At 50.4% G+C, this 18,186-nt stretch overlaps 1 protein-coding gene across 11 annotated transcripts in view; it reads left to right on the top strand.

Annotated features, from left to right (window-relative positions):
- Positions 1-17,255, top strand: part of AMOTL1 (angiomotin like 1) — a 170,081-nt gene extending 152,826 nt beyond the window's left edge. For all 11 annotated transcript variants that reach the window (XM_035703702.2, XM_049098818.1, XM_035703700.2 and 8 more), the window contains 5 exons: positions 1,323-1,513; positions 6,278-6,403; positions 7,404-7,630; positions 10,235-10,495; positions 11,550-17,255. In XM_035703702.2, the coding sequence (XP_035559595.1) occupies positions 1,323-1,513; positions 6,278-6,403; positions 7,404-7,630; positions 10,235-10,495; positions 11,550-11,656 (912 nt within the window). In that variant the 3' untranslated portion in view covers positions 11,657-17,255. The remainder of the gene's footprint in view (positions 1-1,322; positions 1,514-6,277; positions 6,404-7,403; positions 7,631-10,234; positions 10,496-11,549) is intronic.
- Positions 17,256-18,186: the final 931 nt, after the last annotated feature.

Genomic DNA, 18,186 nt, shown 5'->3' with positions numbered 1-18,186 from the left:
ATCTCCATGGATTGGTTCATTTGTCCCCCTGCATGAGGTCAGTGCCTGGCCAGAGGAGGCCGGTGGCTTTCTGTGCAGGTTGATGAGGACAGTTACATACTTTCTGCCCCATTCTTGCTTAAATGTTGGTTACTGGCAAACAACTGCCAGATTGGAGAATATTTGTACTTCTAGCTTTAAAAAATTGAATAGAAGCATATGGATTACAGAAAGCCCCTGGGCCCATTTGCTCTGGTCTCTCTGGTAGGATTAGATCCTCTGAGTGCAGCTCATGTGCCAAGCTGTTGCTCTGGGTAGTGGATGTGGGTCCGGGTAAAGTGTTCAGGCACCCCCCTACCCTGCAAGCAGCTCTGCATCTACCGTTTGTGATCACCGGGAAACATGAGGGCAGTGTGCATCCCAGGACATGGAATGATGAAGAAATCATGCTCTTCTGAAGGCAGAACCTCCTCAAACTCCCTGACTATCCTGCAAGTCCTGCTGTTTAAAGGAAATAGTATACCTGAGTTGAAAGGGAAGAATTCTGAAATGTCAGTATCCCCAGCTTGCGAGCAGACCAGAAACCACAGCCACTTTATTTCCTATCTTCCAGACACAGATGAAAAGAAAGGGCTGAAAAATGAGCTTGACTTGCATTCACGGGTTTCCGGTAGCACTTTACTTTTACTCTGGTTAGCCCCTTTAAGTTGATGAAATGCCTTCATGTGGTTGCTTCTGTGGCCCCTCAGTGGGACAGACACTCATTCCTCTGTGTCCCCGATGAGAGCCTTACACTCAGGGGAACATGCACTTGGGGACATCTCGCTCCCCTTTCTTTGCCTTTCCATTTTAACCTTCCAGCCTCAGGGACAACCAAACAATGGGAATTGCTTCCTTGAACTCCGGAGAAAATGCTCTTGTCCCAAAGGCTAAGACTTAGTTCCTGTTTTAGCTTTTGGTATAAATTAATGGCAGGACTTGCAACAGCTGCTTGTCCTGCAGGGCTGTGTGGCCATTCGGGCCCTGGTCTGATCCTATTTCTGAGTAGCTGAGAGAGACTGAACAATTCATTTCACCTCCCAGAAGCTTCGTTTTCTCCCCTCTAACATTAGGATAAGGTTGTCTTACGGAATTCCACAAGAATTAGGGGTGGAGGAATTTAGAAGGTGAGGTGGAAGCATTTGGAAGGTGACCCTACTTAGCAATAGGATCTGTAGGGTTTGTGTCTTCCCTGTAGGAGAGGAAGCAGAAACAGGGGGACATTGTGGGAGTGTGCTGCAGGATCTGTGAACCCCATGTGCCCCTTCCCTGCATCATGCTGCATATTTCTCTTGCTTCTCCAGAAACATGGAAACAGCCAGCCAGCCGGCGTGTCAGAATATAATGCCCCGGCCCTCCTGGAACTTGTGAGGGAGAAGGAGGAGCGGATCCTGGCCCTGGAGGCCGACATGACCAAGTGGGAGCAGAAGTACCTGGAGGAGAGTACTATCCGACACTTCGCCTTGAACGCTGCAGCCACTGCGGCCGCTGAGAGGTGAGGCCTGCCTGCGGTGCCTCCAGAGCATTTGCTCAGTTGTGAGGACCTCCACACAGTGGGATACTAGGTGGTCTTCAAGAGCGATGTTGCGCAAGTACATGTTACACTCTCTTTTAACAGCGCGTGTCATGGGCCAGATGAGATTAAGTCCTCATTAAACGTGGGCCTGACCAGATGATGGGGCTGCTGCATCCCCTCCTCACCTGGTTCAGGGGCCGCCTTGCCAGAGGGTCCAACAGGAACTGTTAGTAGCTGGAGAAACATGGCTCAGAGAGGTACCCTGGTATATTCCCAGTCATGCTGGCAGTGAGCGCTGGGGCCGCGTGTCCCGTGGAGCTGTGTGTGACCCGAAGCCTGGTTTCTTTTGGTTGGAAATTGTTGCTTTTGTCAGCTATTACCTCTGCTGCTTTATGTCCTTTCTGTGGGCACACAGCCTATTTTTCCTTTGAAAATGAGCTTAGAATGCTCAGTAATTGACACAGGAATTCTGTTACGTCATCCTCTTGTCTGAATGAGGAGGTGGTTTCCCCCGACTGCTGAGGCTCACCTGTGCGTGCCCCGCCCCCCCCCACTTGAGTGGTGGTGCATCCCACCAGTCAGGGCTTCTGTTGCCTTCCTACCCCCCACCAGTTTGCTGTCGGCTCATAGATGCCGTGGGCATTGCATTCACAGCTGTTTGGGATTTATTGAAGTTTAAGGTCACTATCTGCAGAGGAGATCCTCAAATCTCAGAGGCTCATCCGTGAAACTGGACTTAATATAGGCTGTTGTTGGAGCCTGTGGGGGAGCGTCGGACCTGAACCAGGTGAGGAGCAAACACCGAGGATGCAGCCCCATCTTGTAATCAGTCCCATGTTTTGGGGGATGTGTTCTTTCTTTAACGAGTAAGAGAAGGCTTGTTGGGGTGGAGGAGACCTCTATAAGGTCTTGTGAGCTCTCTCATTCATTACTCATGTAGAGAAGAGTCCCCAGGAACTTGGAGAAGGAGCAGGGCCAGCCCTATGGGCACACGTGCCTCCACTGGGCACCACAGTGCATTCACACCCGGAGAGACAGACCTTGCAGGCTCGTGTGGGAAATGACCCTTAGGGGTCAAATTCTAGTGCTTATGTATGTCTCTGTGAGGGAAAACAGCCCCAGTAGCCCCTCCAAGTGACACCCAGGAGCAGGAATAGACATTTAGAGGTATGAGGTGTGGCGGGGCCCCAGAGGCAAGGCAGGAACGCTGGAGGAAGCTGCAGTGTCTGGTTCGGCCCTCCTGCCTATGGGTGACAACAGCAGAGCCTGGATTTCTGCATAGTTGAGAGGTTTTTCTTTTCAGCTTTTTGTTGTCTAAGGCAATACTTCACCTCTATGTTGAGGAAGAGCCCAGACCATCATAAAGTTATGGAGAAATTCAGCCTTCTTTGCCAGATTTGGTCTGAGGCACAGCATGATTGCCCTGGAAGCTGTCTCACTCCATGGGGTTTTTAAACGGAAGGAACAGTCCCCAGTCAGGTGGGGCATCGGTGTTCAGGGCTTCTTCCTCTGCTGCCAACTATGGGTGCGTGATTCTGCATAGGCCTTTCTGAGTGTCATTGACTTCCTTCAAGATTGACCTCATCTCTGGGGCACCTGGGTGGCTCAGTGGTTGAGCGTCTGCCTTCGGCTCAGGTGATCCCAGGGTCCTGGGACTGAGTCCCGCATTGGGCTCCCCATGGGGAGCCTGCTTCTCCCTCTGTCTGTGTCTTTGCCTCTCTCTGTGTCTCTCGTGAATAAATAAATAAAATCTTAAAAAAAAAAATTGACCTCATTTCTGAAATGGAAATTGTCATTCTTGGCTGGTTATGAGCAAAGAACCACACCATAGTCCACCAGCTGAGGACAGTAAAGCCCTGATAGTATAAATGTGGTACCTTGGAAGCATGACACGGAGGCCTTTGTGGGTCATCTTTGTCTCCGCTCCTAGTGCTTTTATCAGGACAGGTGCATGTTTGGGATCTTAGGCCCTGAGGGGACAAATAGGAGTGGGTTGTCAGATCAGAAGTCGGGGAATGAATGGCTCCTGGGAGAGGGAAACAGGGACAGGCCAGGGGTGGGGGTGCCACCTTCAGCCACTCACCTGTGCTAGGACCTGCCTTGTTCGTCATCCTCCAGGCAAGGGACACTGGTCTGTTGCCTACAAAGAGTGGGAGTCCTATGGGATTTACCCAGCCCTGCTGCTTACTCTGCCCAGTTAGAAGTCTCAGATGCACAGGTAAATCAAGGCCCTTCCCCTACCCGCCCCCCACTCCCTTCTTTGCTTTCTGTGTATTTATTGGGCATCTGATTATTCTGTAGGAAATTACCTTCCCCTTCCTGGCCACTCTTTCCCACAGTCTTGGGGAAAGTCAGCTCAGAGGAGGTCGGGTGTTTAGCTCCAATCTTAATGCTCTATAATTTTGCACTGCTTTTCTTTTGATAGAAAGGGAGAAAGGAAAAATGAAAAATGAATTTTTGAGAAAGGTCAAAATTCTGAGCTCTTGTCTGGATGCTTATGTGGCTGCCTGTGAACTGGTAAAAACGACTAACTGTTCGTTTTGTGACTTTCCAGCCAGTGATGCATACTTCACCTTTATAAGCAATGATTTTTGTTTACCAAGTGCTTTACCCATCTTGGTGCATTTTGGCACCATTGGTCAGAATTTTGAGGGGTTAGGCCTTTTTTATGGCTTTGAAAATTTTACAGATTTTAATGCAATGTAGTTAATTTTTTTGTCTTATGTACATTTACCTTCTGAGTTGTTTTGATCTGATTCTTCCTGCTATCTTTACTTAGCAGCATAAACATGAGTTTTGTTTTGTTTTTTTTTAAAGATTTTATTTATTCATGAGACACACACACACACACACACACACACACAGAGGCACAGACACAGGCGGAGGGAGAAGCAGGCTCCATTCCATTCAGGGAGCCTGACATGGGACTTGATCCCAGGTCTCCAGGACCACACCTGCAGGCTGAAGGTGGCGCTAAACCACTGAGCCACCCTGGCTGCCCAAACATGAGTTTTTTTAATTGGTGTCTGGCTCTGTGTGAATTTTCCAAAAGTAAATTGGTTGAAAATGTTTTCTCTAGGGACTAATTTCTGCATTGATTTTTGTGCGCTATAGGGTGAATTCATAATCTACAGAATTCACCTCAAAATTTTGCCTGCACAACAACAGTACAGCAAAAGCCACCACCAACCTGTGATGCTCGAGAGCATTTCTTCCAAAGTGCTTTTTTGGCTATCCATATGTTAACAGCTTTTGCTTGTTTTCTGTGTTAGTTGGTCTTGTGGTTTATTTTCAGCTGCATTTCCCACAAATGCCACACTCTCATGTGCACCCACTTTGTTGGTTTATCTTCATTCCTTTTACCGAAGCCTTCTTCATAAAGACACAGGAAGTGGGCTGCCTGGGTGGCTCAGTTGGTTGGGCGTCTGCCTTCAGCTCAGGTCATGGTCCTGGGGTTCTGGGATCGAGTCCCAGGATGTTGTCGGGCTCCCTGCTCAGCAGGCAGTCTGCTTCTCCTTCTCCCTTTGTTTTGCCCCCTGCTCGTGCTCGAGCTTGCTCACTCTCAAATAAATAAAATCTAAAAAAAAAAAAAAGAGTCAGTATAGAATGATGGCTCAGGGCATGGACAGAAATATCTGGATTTGCATCTGTCTCTACCTTCACTAACTAGGCGTTTTTACAAAGTCGCCTAGCCTATTTGTTCATCTGTAAAATGAGGATGATGATGCCAACTACCCAGGTTACTGTGAGGACTGCATGAGAGGCTGTGTGTAGTATGCTTTAGCCCATCCTTGGCATAAAGGAAATGCTATTCACTGATAGCTGTCATTAGATGAAAGGAGTTCTCTTTGCTCTTCTTGTGTATTTTAGAAAAAAGCTATTAAGATTTTAAATATGATTGCAGCATTGGAATAAGAAGTTAAAGAGATGCAAAATCTTTGCCTGGATCATTTGTCAATTTGGCATTCACTAGCCCAAGACACTAGTGTGCCTTGCAGTGAGATATACCTAGATCACCTAATTGGCTCAGTTATCTTCTTTTTACCAATCGTCCTTAATTAGGAGTAATTAAATCACCAAAACCAGTGGAGGCATAGTTAACTTTGACCAGTTATTTTCCGTCAGATACCTGCTTCCAGCTACCCTGCATCTTAACCTACTTTGTCCCTCCCCTTGCTTCACTTCCTTGGTTGGACTTTCCAATGACAGGTATATGTCTTTGTCTTTTTGCTTTGCCACCCGGTGTGGCTGTCACACGGGGGCTCGTAAAGCCAGAAGTGAGCTAGGACGCAGGCCTGAGGGAAGATTTCAGCTGAACTGCCATCCGAGAGGACCAACATGTGTTTCCAAGTATTTGCTGAGTCTCCTTTTTACTGTAAACTACTGAAATAGCTTCTAGGTGGGTAAGAAATGGAAATAAAACTTTGACTATGACTGAAAAAGGATAAGTACAAAGGGGTATAAGCATGGAAACACAAATACAATGACAATGGCCCCCCTCTCTTAGGGTGCAGTGTCCACACCAGGCCTTGTAGCTTAATACACAAGGTCATTAGTCGTGGGAACAGGGAATTTTCATCTTTGGATTTTATTTTGTCTTCCCTAGATGCTTTCATAATTCTGTCAAGTTTAAGGTAACAATTGGCCAGGATGTAGGAGAGGGAGAGTGAGTAAAGGAGCTGGTGGAAAGATATGCCTCAGCAGGATCATCCACATCATTGTCTGTGTGTCCTGTGTTCCCAGGGACACCACGATCATCAACCACTCAAGGAATGGCAGCTACGGTGAGAGCTCACTGGAGGCCCACATCTGGCAGGAGGAGGAGGAGGTGGTGCAGGCCACCCGGAGGTGTCAGGACATGGAGTACACGTAAGGGACAGCCGTGTGCATGGCTGCGCCACCAGGCTCCACTGTGGCTGTGCTCAAGACCCCCTTGGGACCCACTAGTCCCTCCCTGCTCTGAACAGCGGAAGGTCTCAGCCATTTATACCCAAGCAATGAAAAGAAACCAAATGCTTTCTGATTTGCGTTTTGGGCCATCAGGGATAAAATCATCTTTTTCCAGAAAACCTGTCCGTCTTTCGTTTTTTTCTTTTCTCAGAAAATGGGGAGAGGCGCCTGGGTGGCTCAGTGGTTGAACTTCTGCCTTTGGCTCAGGTCATGATCTCGGGGACTTGGGATCGAGTCCTTCGGCTCCCTGCGTGGAGTCTGCTTCTCCCTCTGCCTGTGTCTCTGCCTCTCTCTCTGTCTCTCATGAATAAGTAAATAAAATCTAAAAAAAAAAAAAGAAAAGAAAGAAAGAAAAAAGAAATTGGGGAAATTGACTTTAATGGAAAACCAACCCTGTGTAAGACGTCAGCGTTTTTGAGTTTCCCTCCCGAGCATACCTTGGTCCAGGAGGTTCCTGCTGTGAGGCCACAGCCATTCTGCCTGTGTGTCCTTGGGGTCCCAGGAGGTCCCAGATTCTCCACAGAGGCCAGAGAAGGTGTGCCCCTTTGATCCACTACAAAAGTTTCATTTTATACAATTTGCAGATTAGAAATGTGTAAAGACTTAAGCTGCACTTAACTCCTTTTTTCTTTTAAGATTTTATTTATTTATTCATGAGAGACACACAGAGAGAGGCAGAGACATAGGCAGAGGGAGAAGCAGGCTTCTCGCCTAATGTGCGACTTGATCTTGGGGCCCTGGGATCACACCCTGAGCCAAAGCAGACGCTCAACCACTGAGCCACCCAGGCACCCCTACACTTAACTCTTCATCCCTTAGTTACAATTCAAGTCCCTGGGACACCCCGAGAGCATTGTTTTGAGTTTTTCTAGCCAAATCGTTTTTGATTATGACCGTTTGGTTTTGTTCTGTTACATAGTATTAAGAATCTCCATGCCAAAATCATAGAGAAGGATGCCATGATTAAAGTCCTGCAGCAGCGATCCCGGAAAGACGCTGGGAAGTCAGACTCCTCGAGCCTGCGTCCTGCCCGCTCCGTCCCGTCCATTGCCGCGGCCACCGGGACGCACTCCCGCCAGACCTCGCTGACCAGCAGCCAGTTAGCCGAAGAGAAGAAAGAGGAGAAGACCTGGAAGGGGAGCATAGGTGAGCCCCATGCCTCCTTCAGTTCAGGACCTGAAAAAGCAAGAATGGCACAAACTCAGAGAGGTGACCTCATCTGGTGGAATGGGTTCTGACCTTCTTGTGGCACGCTGGCTCCACCGCTCGTGGAATGCTGAAATGTCCCTGACTCTCTCCACATCTGTGTATTCGTCTGTAAAATGGGGAGGATCATCAGTGATACTTGAGTTGTGGAAATTCAACAAGACACGTGGAAGCAAAGCCACACAACGAGAGCAGCCATCAGCCGCGGGTTGATGCGCATCATAATTGGTATCAGTATTGCACAAAGTTGCAGTGACCCTTACAACACATGGTGTTCTAATGGGAACAGCCCAGAGCCTCGAGGCTTTTGAGCTTGGCTCCAGTCCTGCCTCTGTGTCTGGAAAAGCCAGGCTGTGTCTGCCCTGCTTTATGCCGTGTGCCTGAGGGGAGGGCAGAGTGACAGTGGGGAGAAGGTTCTTTGGAAGAAGCGCTCTCGAGCCTGAAGGCGTTGGGTGGTGGGTGGTGGTTTTTGCTGTGTTGTAGTTACACAGGCAGACCTTCGAGCGGATTCCACAGATGTGATCGCAGCCTTGGTAGGCCTCCCAGGGTGAGGGCGGCCCGTAGACGGGGCTGGCTGAGTCAGGGAAGCAGGCAGCACCCCAGAGGCCCGTCGTCCTCGCAGTTCCCCTGCACTCTGTGGGCTCCAAGGGTTTGGCCCCGCATTGAGGCCTTTCCTCGGCTCAGAGTGTGTTGTGTTCTGTTTATCTGTGGAGCCGAGAGCCAGTCTTCCTCAGTACAGGACCCCAGGGGAGCCTGGCTGCTCTGTGCCAAAGGGGATAAGAGCTTCCAGAGCGGACCTGACAGTCGGGGGACCAAAGGCGCCTAGCCGGAGTCTCTGAAGTCCCTTCACAGGTCACTTCAGCAGCGCCTGCCCCCCGGGGAAATGTACTTGAAAGAGGATGTGTGTGGACAGCAGCTGGGATCAGCAGAGACCCTCCCGAGGACACGTAGCTCCATCCCCCGCTCAGAGAGCCGAGGGCAGGTCTGGTAAAGGAGTCCTCCCTGGCAGAGGTGGTTTGTGACGTCCAGCCGGGCAGGCATTCCCCTCCAGTCTGTGCCTGTAACCACTAGCGTTGGGCACGTCTGAGCCAGGCCTGGGAGCCTGAGGACCTCAAAATTCTGTCTGTGCAGCCACAACACACTCAGAAATCCTCAAATGTTCCCATCATCTCTTACTTCATGGGCTCTAGAAAGAGGTAGAGGTGACAGTGGGTGCATTGCGGATGGCTCAGGGCTCCCCAGTGGATGACTGGCTAGTGACTTGCTTGCACCAGGGCATCCTTGTAGGACTGTGGAGGTTAGACAGGCAGAGCAATGAGGTGAAAGGGACATGGGTTGGACTTGGAGTCAAGGATAGCTGCATTCGAATCCCGTTTCTGTTGCTGCTTAGCTGCGAGCTGTTTATATCTCTGAGTTCCCATGTCCTTTTCTATAAAACGGAAGATAACAACAGGACCTGTGTCACAGGAGTGTTGTAAGATAGAAAGAGGGCTCATGTGCAAGAGGCAGCGAGCTGAAGACCCTTGTTCCTCACAGTGAGGTCCGTGGGGGCCCCTTCAAGCAGCAGAACCCTAGTCCCCACCCACTGAGTCAAACCTTTGTTTTGACGATACATCCAAGTACTTGATCTGCATGTTCCATTTCGAGCAGCACTGCTGGGCACCTTGAAAAGCCCTGGCTAGGATACTGTATGAATTGCTGGCTCATCAAGTGAACAGAGACCTGATCGTGCTTACCACCCTTTCTCTGGGCTAGTGTTCTAGAGTGCTGGCGCTTTGCTGCACGTGCACCCTATTTCACCACTTAGAAATACAAAAGTTGTTCTGGCCAGCACGTCCCCTTTCCACCCCGAGCTCTACTGCCCGGAAGCCCAGCTGGCTCCCTGCTTCCTGCGGGCCACAACTCTCTGCTGCAAGGGCTCTCCTTTGGAATAACAACCCAGTGTGGCCCGGGCCTGGGAGCACGTTTAGTTTTGAACATGGGCCTACGGAAGACCATCCATTACCAAGAGGGGAGCAGTCCTGTGGGCTGCTGGGACCATATCTCAGATCTAGGAAGCCTTCAGGTTTCTTAAGCGCACCCCTGCTGCTTAAGGCTCACCACCCCCCACCCTCCCACCCCACCCCCAGGCCATATTACAGCATGGTCTCTAGAAACCCTTGCAGGAACACCTCCTCCCCTCTGTGCTGGCTGTTAGGCATCTCTTACTACCCTGGGCATAATTTTATCCCACTGTTCATCACAATTCATCATAACCAGTTAACTTCTGTTAACTGTCCTCCAAAAAAAAAAAAAAGCAAAACCCACATAGTTTTAGAAAATGGACTAGGTCTTTCTTTTTTTTTTAATCCCCTCAGTGCTTGCCATCTTCCCAGGCACATGGTAAGTGCTTATAAATGCACGTGGTCAGTGAACCAGTGAATGAAGGAAGCAGTGCTCAATCAAGAAGGAAATGGTCTCCAAGACTGGGGCGGCAGGGGGTGGGGGTGTTGGTTGGTTTTTGTTTAAAGAGCAGCATTGTAAAAGCTGTCCCTGTTCCCTCAGGGTTGCTGCTGGGGAAGGAGCACCACGAACACGCTTCCATGCCCCCGGCCGCAGCGCTGTCCCCCAGCACCCTCGCCAACTCGGCCGGCAGCGCCCATGCCAAGACAGGCAGCAAGGACAGCAGCACCCAGACGGACAGGAGTGCTGAACTCTGGTGGCCCAGCACGGCCTCCCTGCCCAGCCGCGGCAGACTGAGTGTGACCCCCTCCAACAGCCCCATCCTAAAACACCCGCTGGCCAAAGGGACTGCGGAGAAATCTGGTATGAGTCTTTTCCTTCCCTTTACCCTTGGAAAAACCATACAACACTGGCCCAAGAGGGCACCTTCAGTGGGGCTTGGCGGGGGGGTGGCAGTGGGGGTGGGAACAAGAGCACCACACAGCTCGCACTTTATGGGGTTTTGAGTTTGTTTTGTTTTTTTTTTAGGTTTATGCTTACCCTAATGCACTTCTTATGGGAATGAAATGTGTGTAGACCCTTCTAACTTGCTACCATGTATGTGAATATGCAGCTTGAATACCCCTTTAATGTGTGTTTTGTAATCAGCCTTTTCCCAGAGTGTGGGAATAGACCCCCTTGGGGACATCAGAGAATCATTTGGGAGCTCGTACCAGGCACCACATTAGAAGGACCGAGTACATAGGTGTTGCCTTCAAGGGGCTTACCCTTCTGGGATTCAAGGTTGCAGGTACCCTCTTGACTGAGGGCAGGTAGACTTCTGGCACACATCTCAGGCCAGACCAATGAGGTGCTTTAAATATTTAGGAGGAGAAGACAGACTGGGTTGAGGTGGACTTGCCATGAGTCCAGAAGCATCCAGGGAAAGACCAGATGTGCCTTTGGAGCAATCCGAGTCATAGGGAGAGCCCTCTTGAGTTCTTTTGGGGAGGTGGAGCCCTCAGGGGCATGAATTAACCATGTCCTCCAAGGGCTGCTTTACTTTCATCCTCCAAAATACACAAGGCAACAGAGCATTGTCATTTATTGAGCATTGAATTCTTGAGATGCACTTGCCCAAGACAGGGAAGAGCTGAAAAGCATCTGGCTTGTAGGTGCCGCAATTGTGCCCAGAGGGGGAGTGGCCTCGAGGGCCTCCCGCACACATCTCCAGGGTCACCCTTGCCATCCCCGCCCTGGTTCTGTCATTTGTGTTTGAATCCCACGGCCCATCACTTCCCTTGTCCACGCGGTGGGCCTTCCCTGCAGACGCTGGTGCTGAGCGCCAGTGTTGGGAATGGTTCTGCTTTAGACAGAGCCGGCCAGGCCCGCACCTCACTGTGGGGCCAGGCTGCTGACATCCCGTTCTGTTTGGCAGAGAACCCTCTGGGCCACGGGAAGTCCCCTGAGCACAAAAGCCGCGTGAGCAGCGTGCTCCACAAACCTGAGTTCCCTGACGGAGAGATGATGGAAGTTCTCATCTAGTGCTGGCGTCCCTGCTGCATTCTGTGAGGGGACTTGACCAACCTGGAACATGGCCGAGATGGAGAAGAGAGATCAAGAAAGTTGTGGATGAGAAATCAGGAGCGCTTTGAACTGACAAAGACCTTAGATTAGTGAGAACACTTCTGTAAACATTTAAAAACCTACATGACTGAAGATGAGGGGAATGCTGTGGATTCCTATCGCGTATGTTGAGAAGAGAGAAGCTGCATGTAGGTTTGGAAACCAAGAAGTCACCGGAAGTGGGATTTTTACTGTATAGAAAATATATCTCTTGGGGAGGGAGGGTCTATGTACAGCGGCTTTCTAGTTATAAACACATAAACCTGAACATGGATCTTCCTTGAAATACCCCCATTCTCCTTGCCTCTTAGCATGTTGTTGTCGTTTTTTAGAAGAATCTTCCAGAAATCTCCAAGAGCCCATCTTGGCACCAACATAAATGTCACCGTGCCATTGGAGTTTCCTGTGAACATGGCGGGGGGTGGGGGTGGCAGTGAGAACACGTGTCTGTAGGTGATGGGAATTTAGAAGGCGGTTCGCACCCAATTCCCTGCTTGGTTTGGATTTTCAGGAAATGATGAGGCTTCTTAACTTCTGTGGCTGTGGCAGTAAATATGGAAGAGGATGGGAGCGTTATGATCTTGGTGCTCAAACTCCCTAACTGCTCTGAGTTTCATCACTTCCTATGCTTCATTCTCTTTAATTTCACTCTTCTTTTCTTTCACTTCTCCTTGTCCATACCACACGGTGGAATTCCTTAGGTCTGGGATTTATGAGAGCAGAGTCTGATCTCTGTTTAATAGTGACCAGTGGGACAGAGCTGTGTGCTGGCTGCCTGGCCGCTTCCTCCCCCTTGGAGTCACTGGGCTGCAGCTGCTAATCTCCTGGCTGGGGACTAGGTAAGTTTGGATGAGGCGGAAGATTCCGTGGTCACTGCGACATCCTGCATTCAGATCGGGGCTCTGGCTCTTCTCTCTCATATCTGCTCTCTCACGCAGAGCTTGGCAGCTCCACCTCGGTGCTCTGTTGGGCTGAGACTTTCAGGATTGCCCTCCAGGCAGTGAATGACACTTGACTTGGTGGCCTCCAGAGAGTCACCAGACAGCTTGTACGACGTTCTCGAATCTGTGGCTCATGACCATCATCACCACTCTCCCCAGCCCCTCGCACTGTGGACGAGCACGTAGGTCTCTGTGTTAACACATCAGTGTTTTTCCGTCGTGAACTTGCTTTGTGACTTAGCAGGCCAGGATTTGTACAGTGAAGTCACGTTTTTCGAGGTTTTGGTTTGGGCCAAGTTGACCGGAGTCAGACAGAAGGACCACGTTGAAGATCCAGGAGTGAGTCGGGGTAGTGGGCCTCTTACCCCTGTGCGTGCCGGCATGTCTAACTCCTCAGACGTGGGCTTGCTTTACAGATTTAAGAGGGACTAGATCAGGAAAGAGAAGCTAATCGGGCTGCCACATGTTCTTGTAGGCTCCTGCGGTTTTCCTCCCTCCAGGTCAACTGGATCCTCTTATCCCAGGTCCCCTTCCCTGGGCTTCGTTAAGGTAACAAAGAAAAGGGGCCTGGGTCAGAGACTTTCTCCTGTGACATTTAGGAGCATTGAGCACAATGCTCTGCAGGGAATTTTGCTTGGGTGACTTACCTTAGAGTTGGCCTGTGAGGTGTGAGGCAGGTGGAGTTGTAGTCTCCCCAGATTGTCGTGGTGGGAGAAGGACTGAGGTGTAGACTGGAGAGGGGGAGGGAGGAAATCCGTGGCCTTGGCCAGAGGGGGCACAGTGAGTGGGACATAGCAGGAGCCGCCTCTTCCTGAGCTCCTCTGCGGTGGGCACTGAACTTTGTGCTTTGTGCCTTTAGCCTCCTCTAGTCCTGTCAGGCCGGGAAGCCGGAGCAGTTCTGCAGGCATCAGCAGCCTGCCTAATGCCTGGGGCTGTGTGCATGTGGACGCAGAGGGTGGGGATAGGGCACAGGAGGCCCCATCCCAGTCCCTGTTCCCATCACTTTGGTGAGGGGTAGATGACGGCAGCTCTTTCCCTTAAGGGTATTTTGACCTCTTAATTAATGTTGGAAATGGACCAGGAATGAAAGCAAGGTCTGGACATAGGAGGGCAAGTCTCCTCTGCCTGTCCCTGCAACCCACACCTGGGCCACGGCAAACTGAGCTGTCTCCCCTAGGAATGGGTAATGGTGAGAGCCACAGCCCCGTCTTTCTGCTGTCCCCCGAGCCTCATCTTTCTGCTCCAGCACACCTTTGGCACCAGGTTCCAGGCTCGTGTACGGCCCTTGGTTGCCCCCATCGCCAAGTGTATGGTCAGAGTGCAAACACAGACGTCACCAGTTTTTGGTTGTGCTGTGCTCTTTGGCAGTCTTCTTTCTTCTAACTTGCTTAGACTCTCCCATAAGAAAAGGGACCTCTAGCTTTTAGGTGTGTTCTTTTCTGGGAGATTTCCTGCCATGCCAGGGCCCCCTGATGCTTTTCATGTTCGTAGCTTTCTCGAAGCCTTGCTGGCTGACACGTAGGAGCAAGGGATTGCAAATACCGAGCATCTGCTCTGCAGTTCTAGGCAATTTATAATCATTTATCTCATTTGATTTTCAGAAAAATAAATCCCAGCTCTTTTTTCGTGCTGGCTGTAGGCAAGCAAGGTGGTGAGCATCTTTTAATGAGTCCTTGAGCCATCTGCAGAGCAAGGCCTAGTTCAGCTTTCTTTCACAGTGGAAGAAATGGGCTCAAGGAGCTTCGGTCCCTCCCCAAAGCCTCACAGCAGTGGCATCTGGACGAGGGTCCTGCGAGGGGAGCTGTGCGCCTGTCACAGGCTGCAGCACCACCAACATGGGTCAGAACCATGTTTGAGGCCATGTCTTGGCCCACGTTGGCCTCGTCTATGGTGTGTGCACAGGCACACGCACACACACAAACACAAAGGTACACACACATAGCTGCCACACCTCTCAGAAACTGAGGAAGAAGACCACAGCCCCAGACTCTTAGAATTGCCCATAAACACGAGGAACAGACGGAAGTCTTAGTGTTCCATCATCACAGGGCCACAGAATCCATCTCAAAAACACTTGTGTGTTATCCAGAGGCCTGGACTTCAGGACTTGCCCGTGGGCTCTGATTACGGACCTCACGAGCCGTCTTGGAGTGAAGGGTAAAGGCTTTGGCTTTGTGTGAACACCTGCCAGGGTAATCGGGCTTCTCCCGGGATGGGCCTTCTGGTGGTTTCTGTGTGCTGACCAGGGTATCTTATGGAATAGATGCTACTGGATTCTAGCCACTCATTGCAGAACCTTTTCTTAGCAGTTTCTTCTCTTGGCTTATCTTCCACCTGCCGGAGCTCAGCAGCCAGTGAGGGTGTGGAATCCAGCCCATTCCAGGCAGGCCTGTGGATAGAGAGTGGTAGGGCCCTGTTCTGTCCTGTTCTGCAGGGCTGGCTCTTGGATGTGGCTGCACCAGCCTGGGGTCCAGTCGCGAGAGAGTTGCTCTGTGGGAATCCTGGTCTCGGAACAGAGACTGCAGTGATGTGTTGCTCAGGGAACAGGCTGTGGGATTGGCCACTGCAGAGGAGCTGGCCATCACTCTCTCTCTCCCCCGGGGTCACCCTCAGGCCCCTGTGTCCTCCTGATGGGAAGACAGACCTGCTCCCGGGCAGCCTTCTGACTGGCAGAGACCACTGCGAGCACAGATGTCAGGTGAGGCTGAATGCCCGGGACACAGTGAAAAATAGATCAGGGCTTTAAAAGGTCTCGAAGCAGGGAGCTCATGCATGATGCTCGGAGCTGATTTTCCAGAACCAAAGTCGTGTTCCAGCCTGTGCTTGAGTCAAAGGGTATGCTTCTGTGTGCTGAGAATGAACTTGCACCCCTGAGCAGAGCAGTCCCGTAGCTGTGGGGAGTGGGAGCCCATGGATACTCTCAAACAGTAAAGCCATCACGTAGCCACAGAGAACCCAGCCTACAGTCGTCTCCTTCCCACCCCTGAGCCTGGGGCAGCCATAGTAGAGGCTTTAGAAATGTGGTTTTGCTTTTCTTCTTTTTTGCTAATTAATTGATGTGTTTAAAATGTCTTCCTTCAATGTGAGGACTGTTTAATCAGCTTGCCTCTGATGTGTGGCTTGGTGGGAGATGGGCAGAGTAATTAAGAAGCTTCCAGAAAAAAAAGAAAAAAAAAAAGAAGCTTCCAGAAGCTGACCAACTTGGGAGCATTTAAGGTCAGCATTTCAGTAAAGCATTTCTTCTGGAACTAATGAGCAGATTTTTCTCTCTTCCTTTTAAGTAGTATATCCTTTTCTTGTTTAATAATGATATATAAAGACGTGTGCATCTCCGTGCATACGTATGGGTATGACTCCAAGGTTGCGTGTCAGGTTTTCTTTCTTAATATGGGGAAGATCCAAGCATTTCATCTCACCTCTTCCTCAAGCGCTGACCCTTTGGGAGACTCTATGCTGATTGCTGCCCCACTGCCCCAGGAGAAACAGTTGTGAACACCTCTGTTAGAATGGCCTTTGGCACCTGGGACATTTGTTTGATTATCCTTACAGATGAGAAATCTTCATCCTTTGAGGGTGGATTTAAGTTTGGAAATCATCCCAGTTGAACAAATAAAGATGGGTGATGAAAGTCACACCATTTTAGCTTTAAAAAAAGAAAATCCCAAAAATGTTCCTTGGAATGAGTCTTTGGACTCCTAGAGCCTCTTGAAGTGACCACTTCCAAGGACTGTGGTCATCAGTACATGTAACTTCAGGTGGGTTCGCTTTTAAAAATCTCCTCTCTTGCCATGCCTTGTATGTGTTCACCTCTGTGCGTACGCACAGACGGAATGTGTAATCCTTAGTATAGACCTCCAGTGGGTGCTCTGTAAAGCCCTGTAATACTTAAGTGCATGTAATTGTCATGTAACGCGATGACCAAGGTGTTTCTTTGTCATAAAAGCTTGCTTCTTCACAGAATTAAAATACTCTTCTCAAAGTAATGGGGTACATACACAGCATTTTCTCGTATCAGCTCCCTAAACGTCAATGCCCAGTTGTGTGTTTACATGTGATTTTACCTAGGATTCCGGTCCCCTGTAGACACCTGCGAGTATTTATTACAAAACAGAATGTAAGCAAGTGTATCTGCTGTGGTTTTCTTTGCATTAAGGTGTTTTCCCTGGAGGGACCCTGGAGCCGCCTCCTCCACAGGGCACTGACAGAGTCTGTGTGAAATTCTGTGAACCCAGGGCAGGCGCGGGCACCGACCTCAGCCAAAACTCGGATGGCCCTCGGGCCACCACTCACTCCACCCGCCATGTGAGTCATTGCTGTGCATGGTGGCAGCGTGCGGTGTTCCCTCCAGCAGCCTCTGGTGTGACATTCTGGCATCTTCGTCTGCTGGTGTGTATTGAAGGGGGGCGGGCTGCAGAGCTGCACAGCCCAGGTGTGTATGTGTACAGGGGCAGGGGGTGTCCAGGAATGCAGCGGGTCCCCCACGGCAGATGTTAATACTGTTGGTCAGCCAAAGATTTTCCTATTTGCTGCTTAAACTTGTGCCTTAATATTGTATATAATAAAGGGATAAAATGGCCCTTCTTTCTCTCATGCTTGTTCTTTTCTTTCCCAAAAAACGTGTATATGTGATAAGTTTAATGTCACCTTGGGCAGCCAGCGTGGCTCAGTGGTTTAGTGCCACCTTCAGCCCAGGGCCTGATCCTGGAGTCCCGGGATCGAGTCCCATGTCGGGCTCCTTGCATGGAGCCTGCTTCTCCCTCTGCCTGTGTCTCTGCCTCTCTCTCTCTGAGTGTCTCTCATGAATAAATAAATAAATTCTTTTAAAAAAAATATCATCTCGCTGCCTGGAGGCAGTCTCGCTTGCTGTTTTGCTTCCAGAACCATCTAGTACCCCTGACCCCCCACCCCCGGTGGGCCTCGGGGTGCTTCCACCAACACCCGTTCTTGATTCTCAGAAGGAAGTGAGTCATCCGGAGCCCTGGAACTGGTCATCCACCCACTCCCAGCTCTTCTAGACAAATAAGGAAAGGGGAAATGCAGGGAGGCTGGGCTGGGGAGATGGTGTTCCTTTAATCACACAGAGTGTCCTCTTCTGAGGTTCCTGCTTCAGAGCCTGGCAGGGACCACTGTGACTCCGGGAATGGACTCACACGGCTCAGCCTGGGCTGGAGTCAGGTGTGTCTCTGCGCCTCATGATGGACATGGGAGGTGGATCTGCCCGGTTCGTGTCTTGGGGTCACAGGAAGAGGGAGGAGTTGTGGGAGAAAGGAGTCATGTGGTCAACTGGTGAACCCTTGGCAGGAGCCTGGGCAGCTACAGCAGGAGAACAGAATATAAATATGAGAGGCCCCGAGGACCCTGTGAGGGGAGGCCCTAGCATGGGAGGAGCTGCCTCGAAGTGAGCCCAGAGATGGCAGGGGATGAGCCTCTAGTCCCCTAGGAATGGCTGGGGTGCCTTACACACATCACCTCCTCGGTCCTCACAACCTTATCATCCCCACTTTAAAG

This window comes from Canis lupus, chromosome 21 (genome assembly GCF_003254725.2).
Source record: "Canis lupus dingo isolate Sandy chromosome 21, ASM325472v2, whole genome shotgun sequence".
Taxonomy (NCBI): Eukaryota; Metazoa; Chordata; class Mammalia; order Carnivora; family Canidae; genus Canis; species Canis lupus.
The sequence above is the reverse complement of the archived record's forward strand: the minus strand, read 5'-3'. Positions and strand labels throughout refer to the sequence as shown.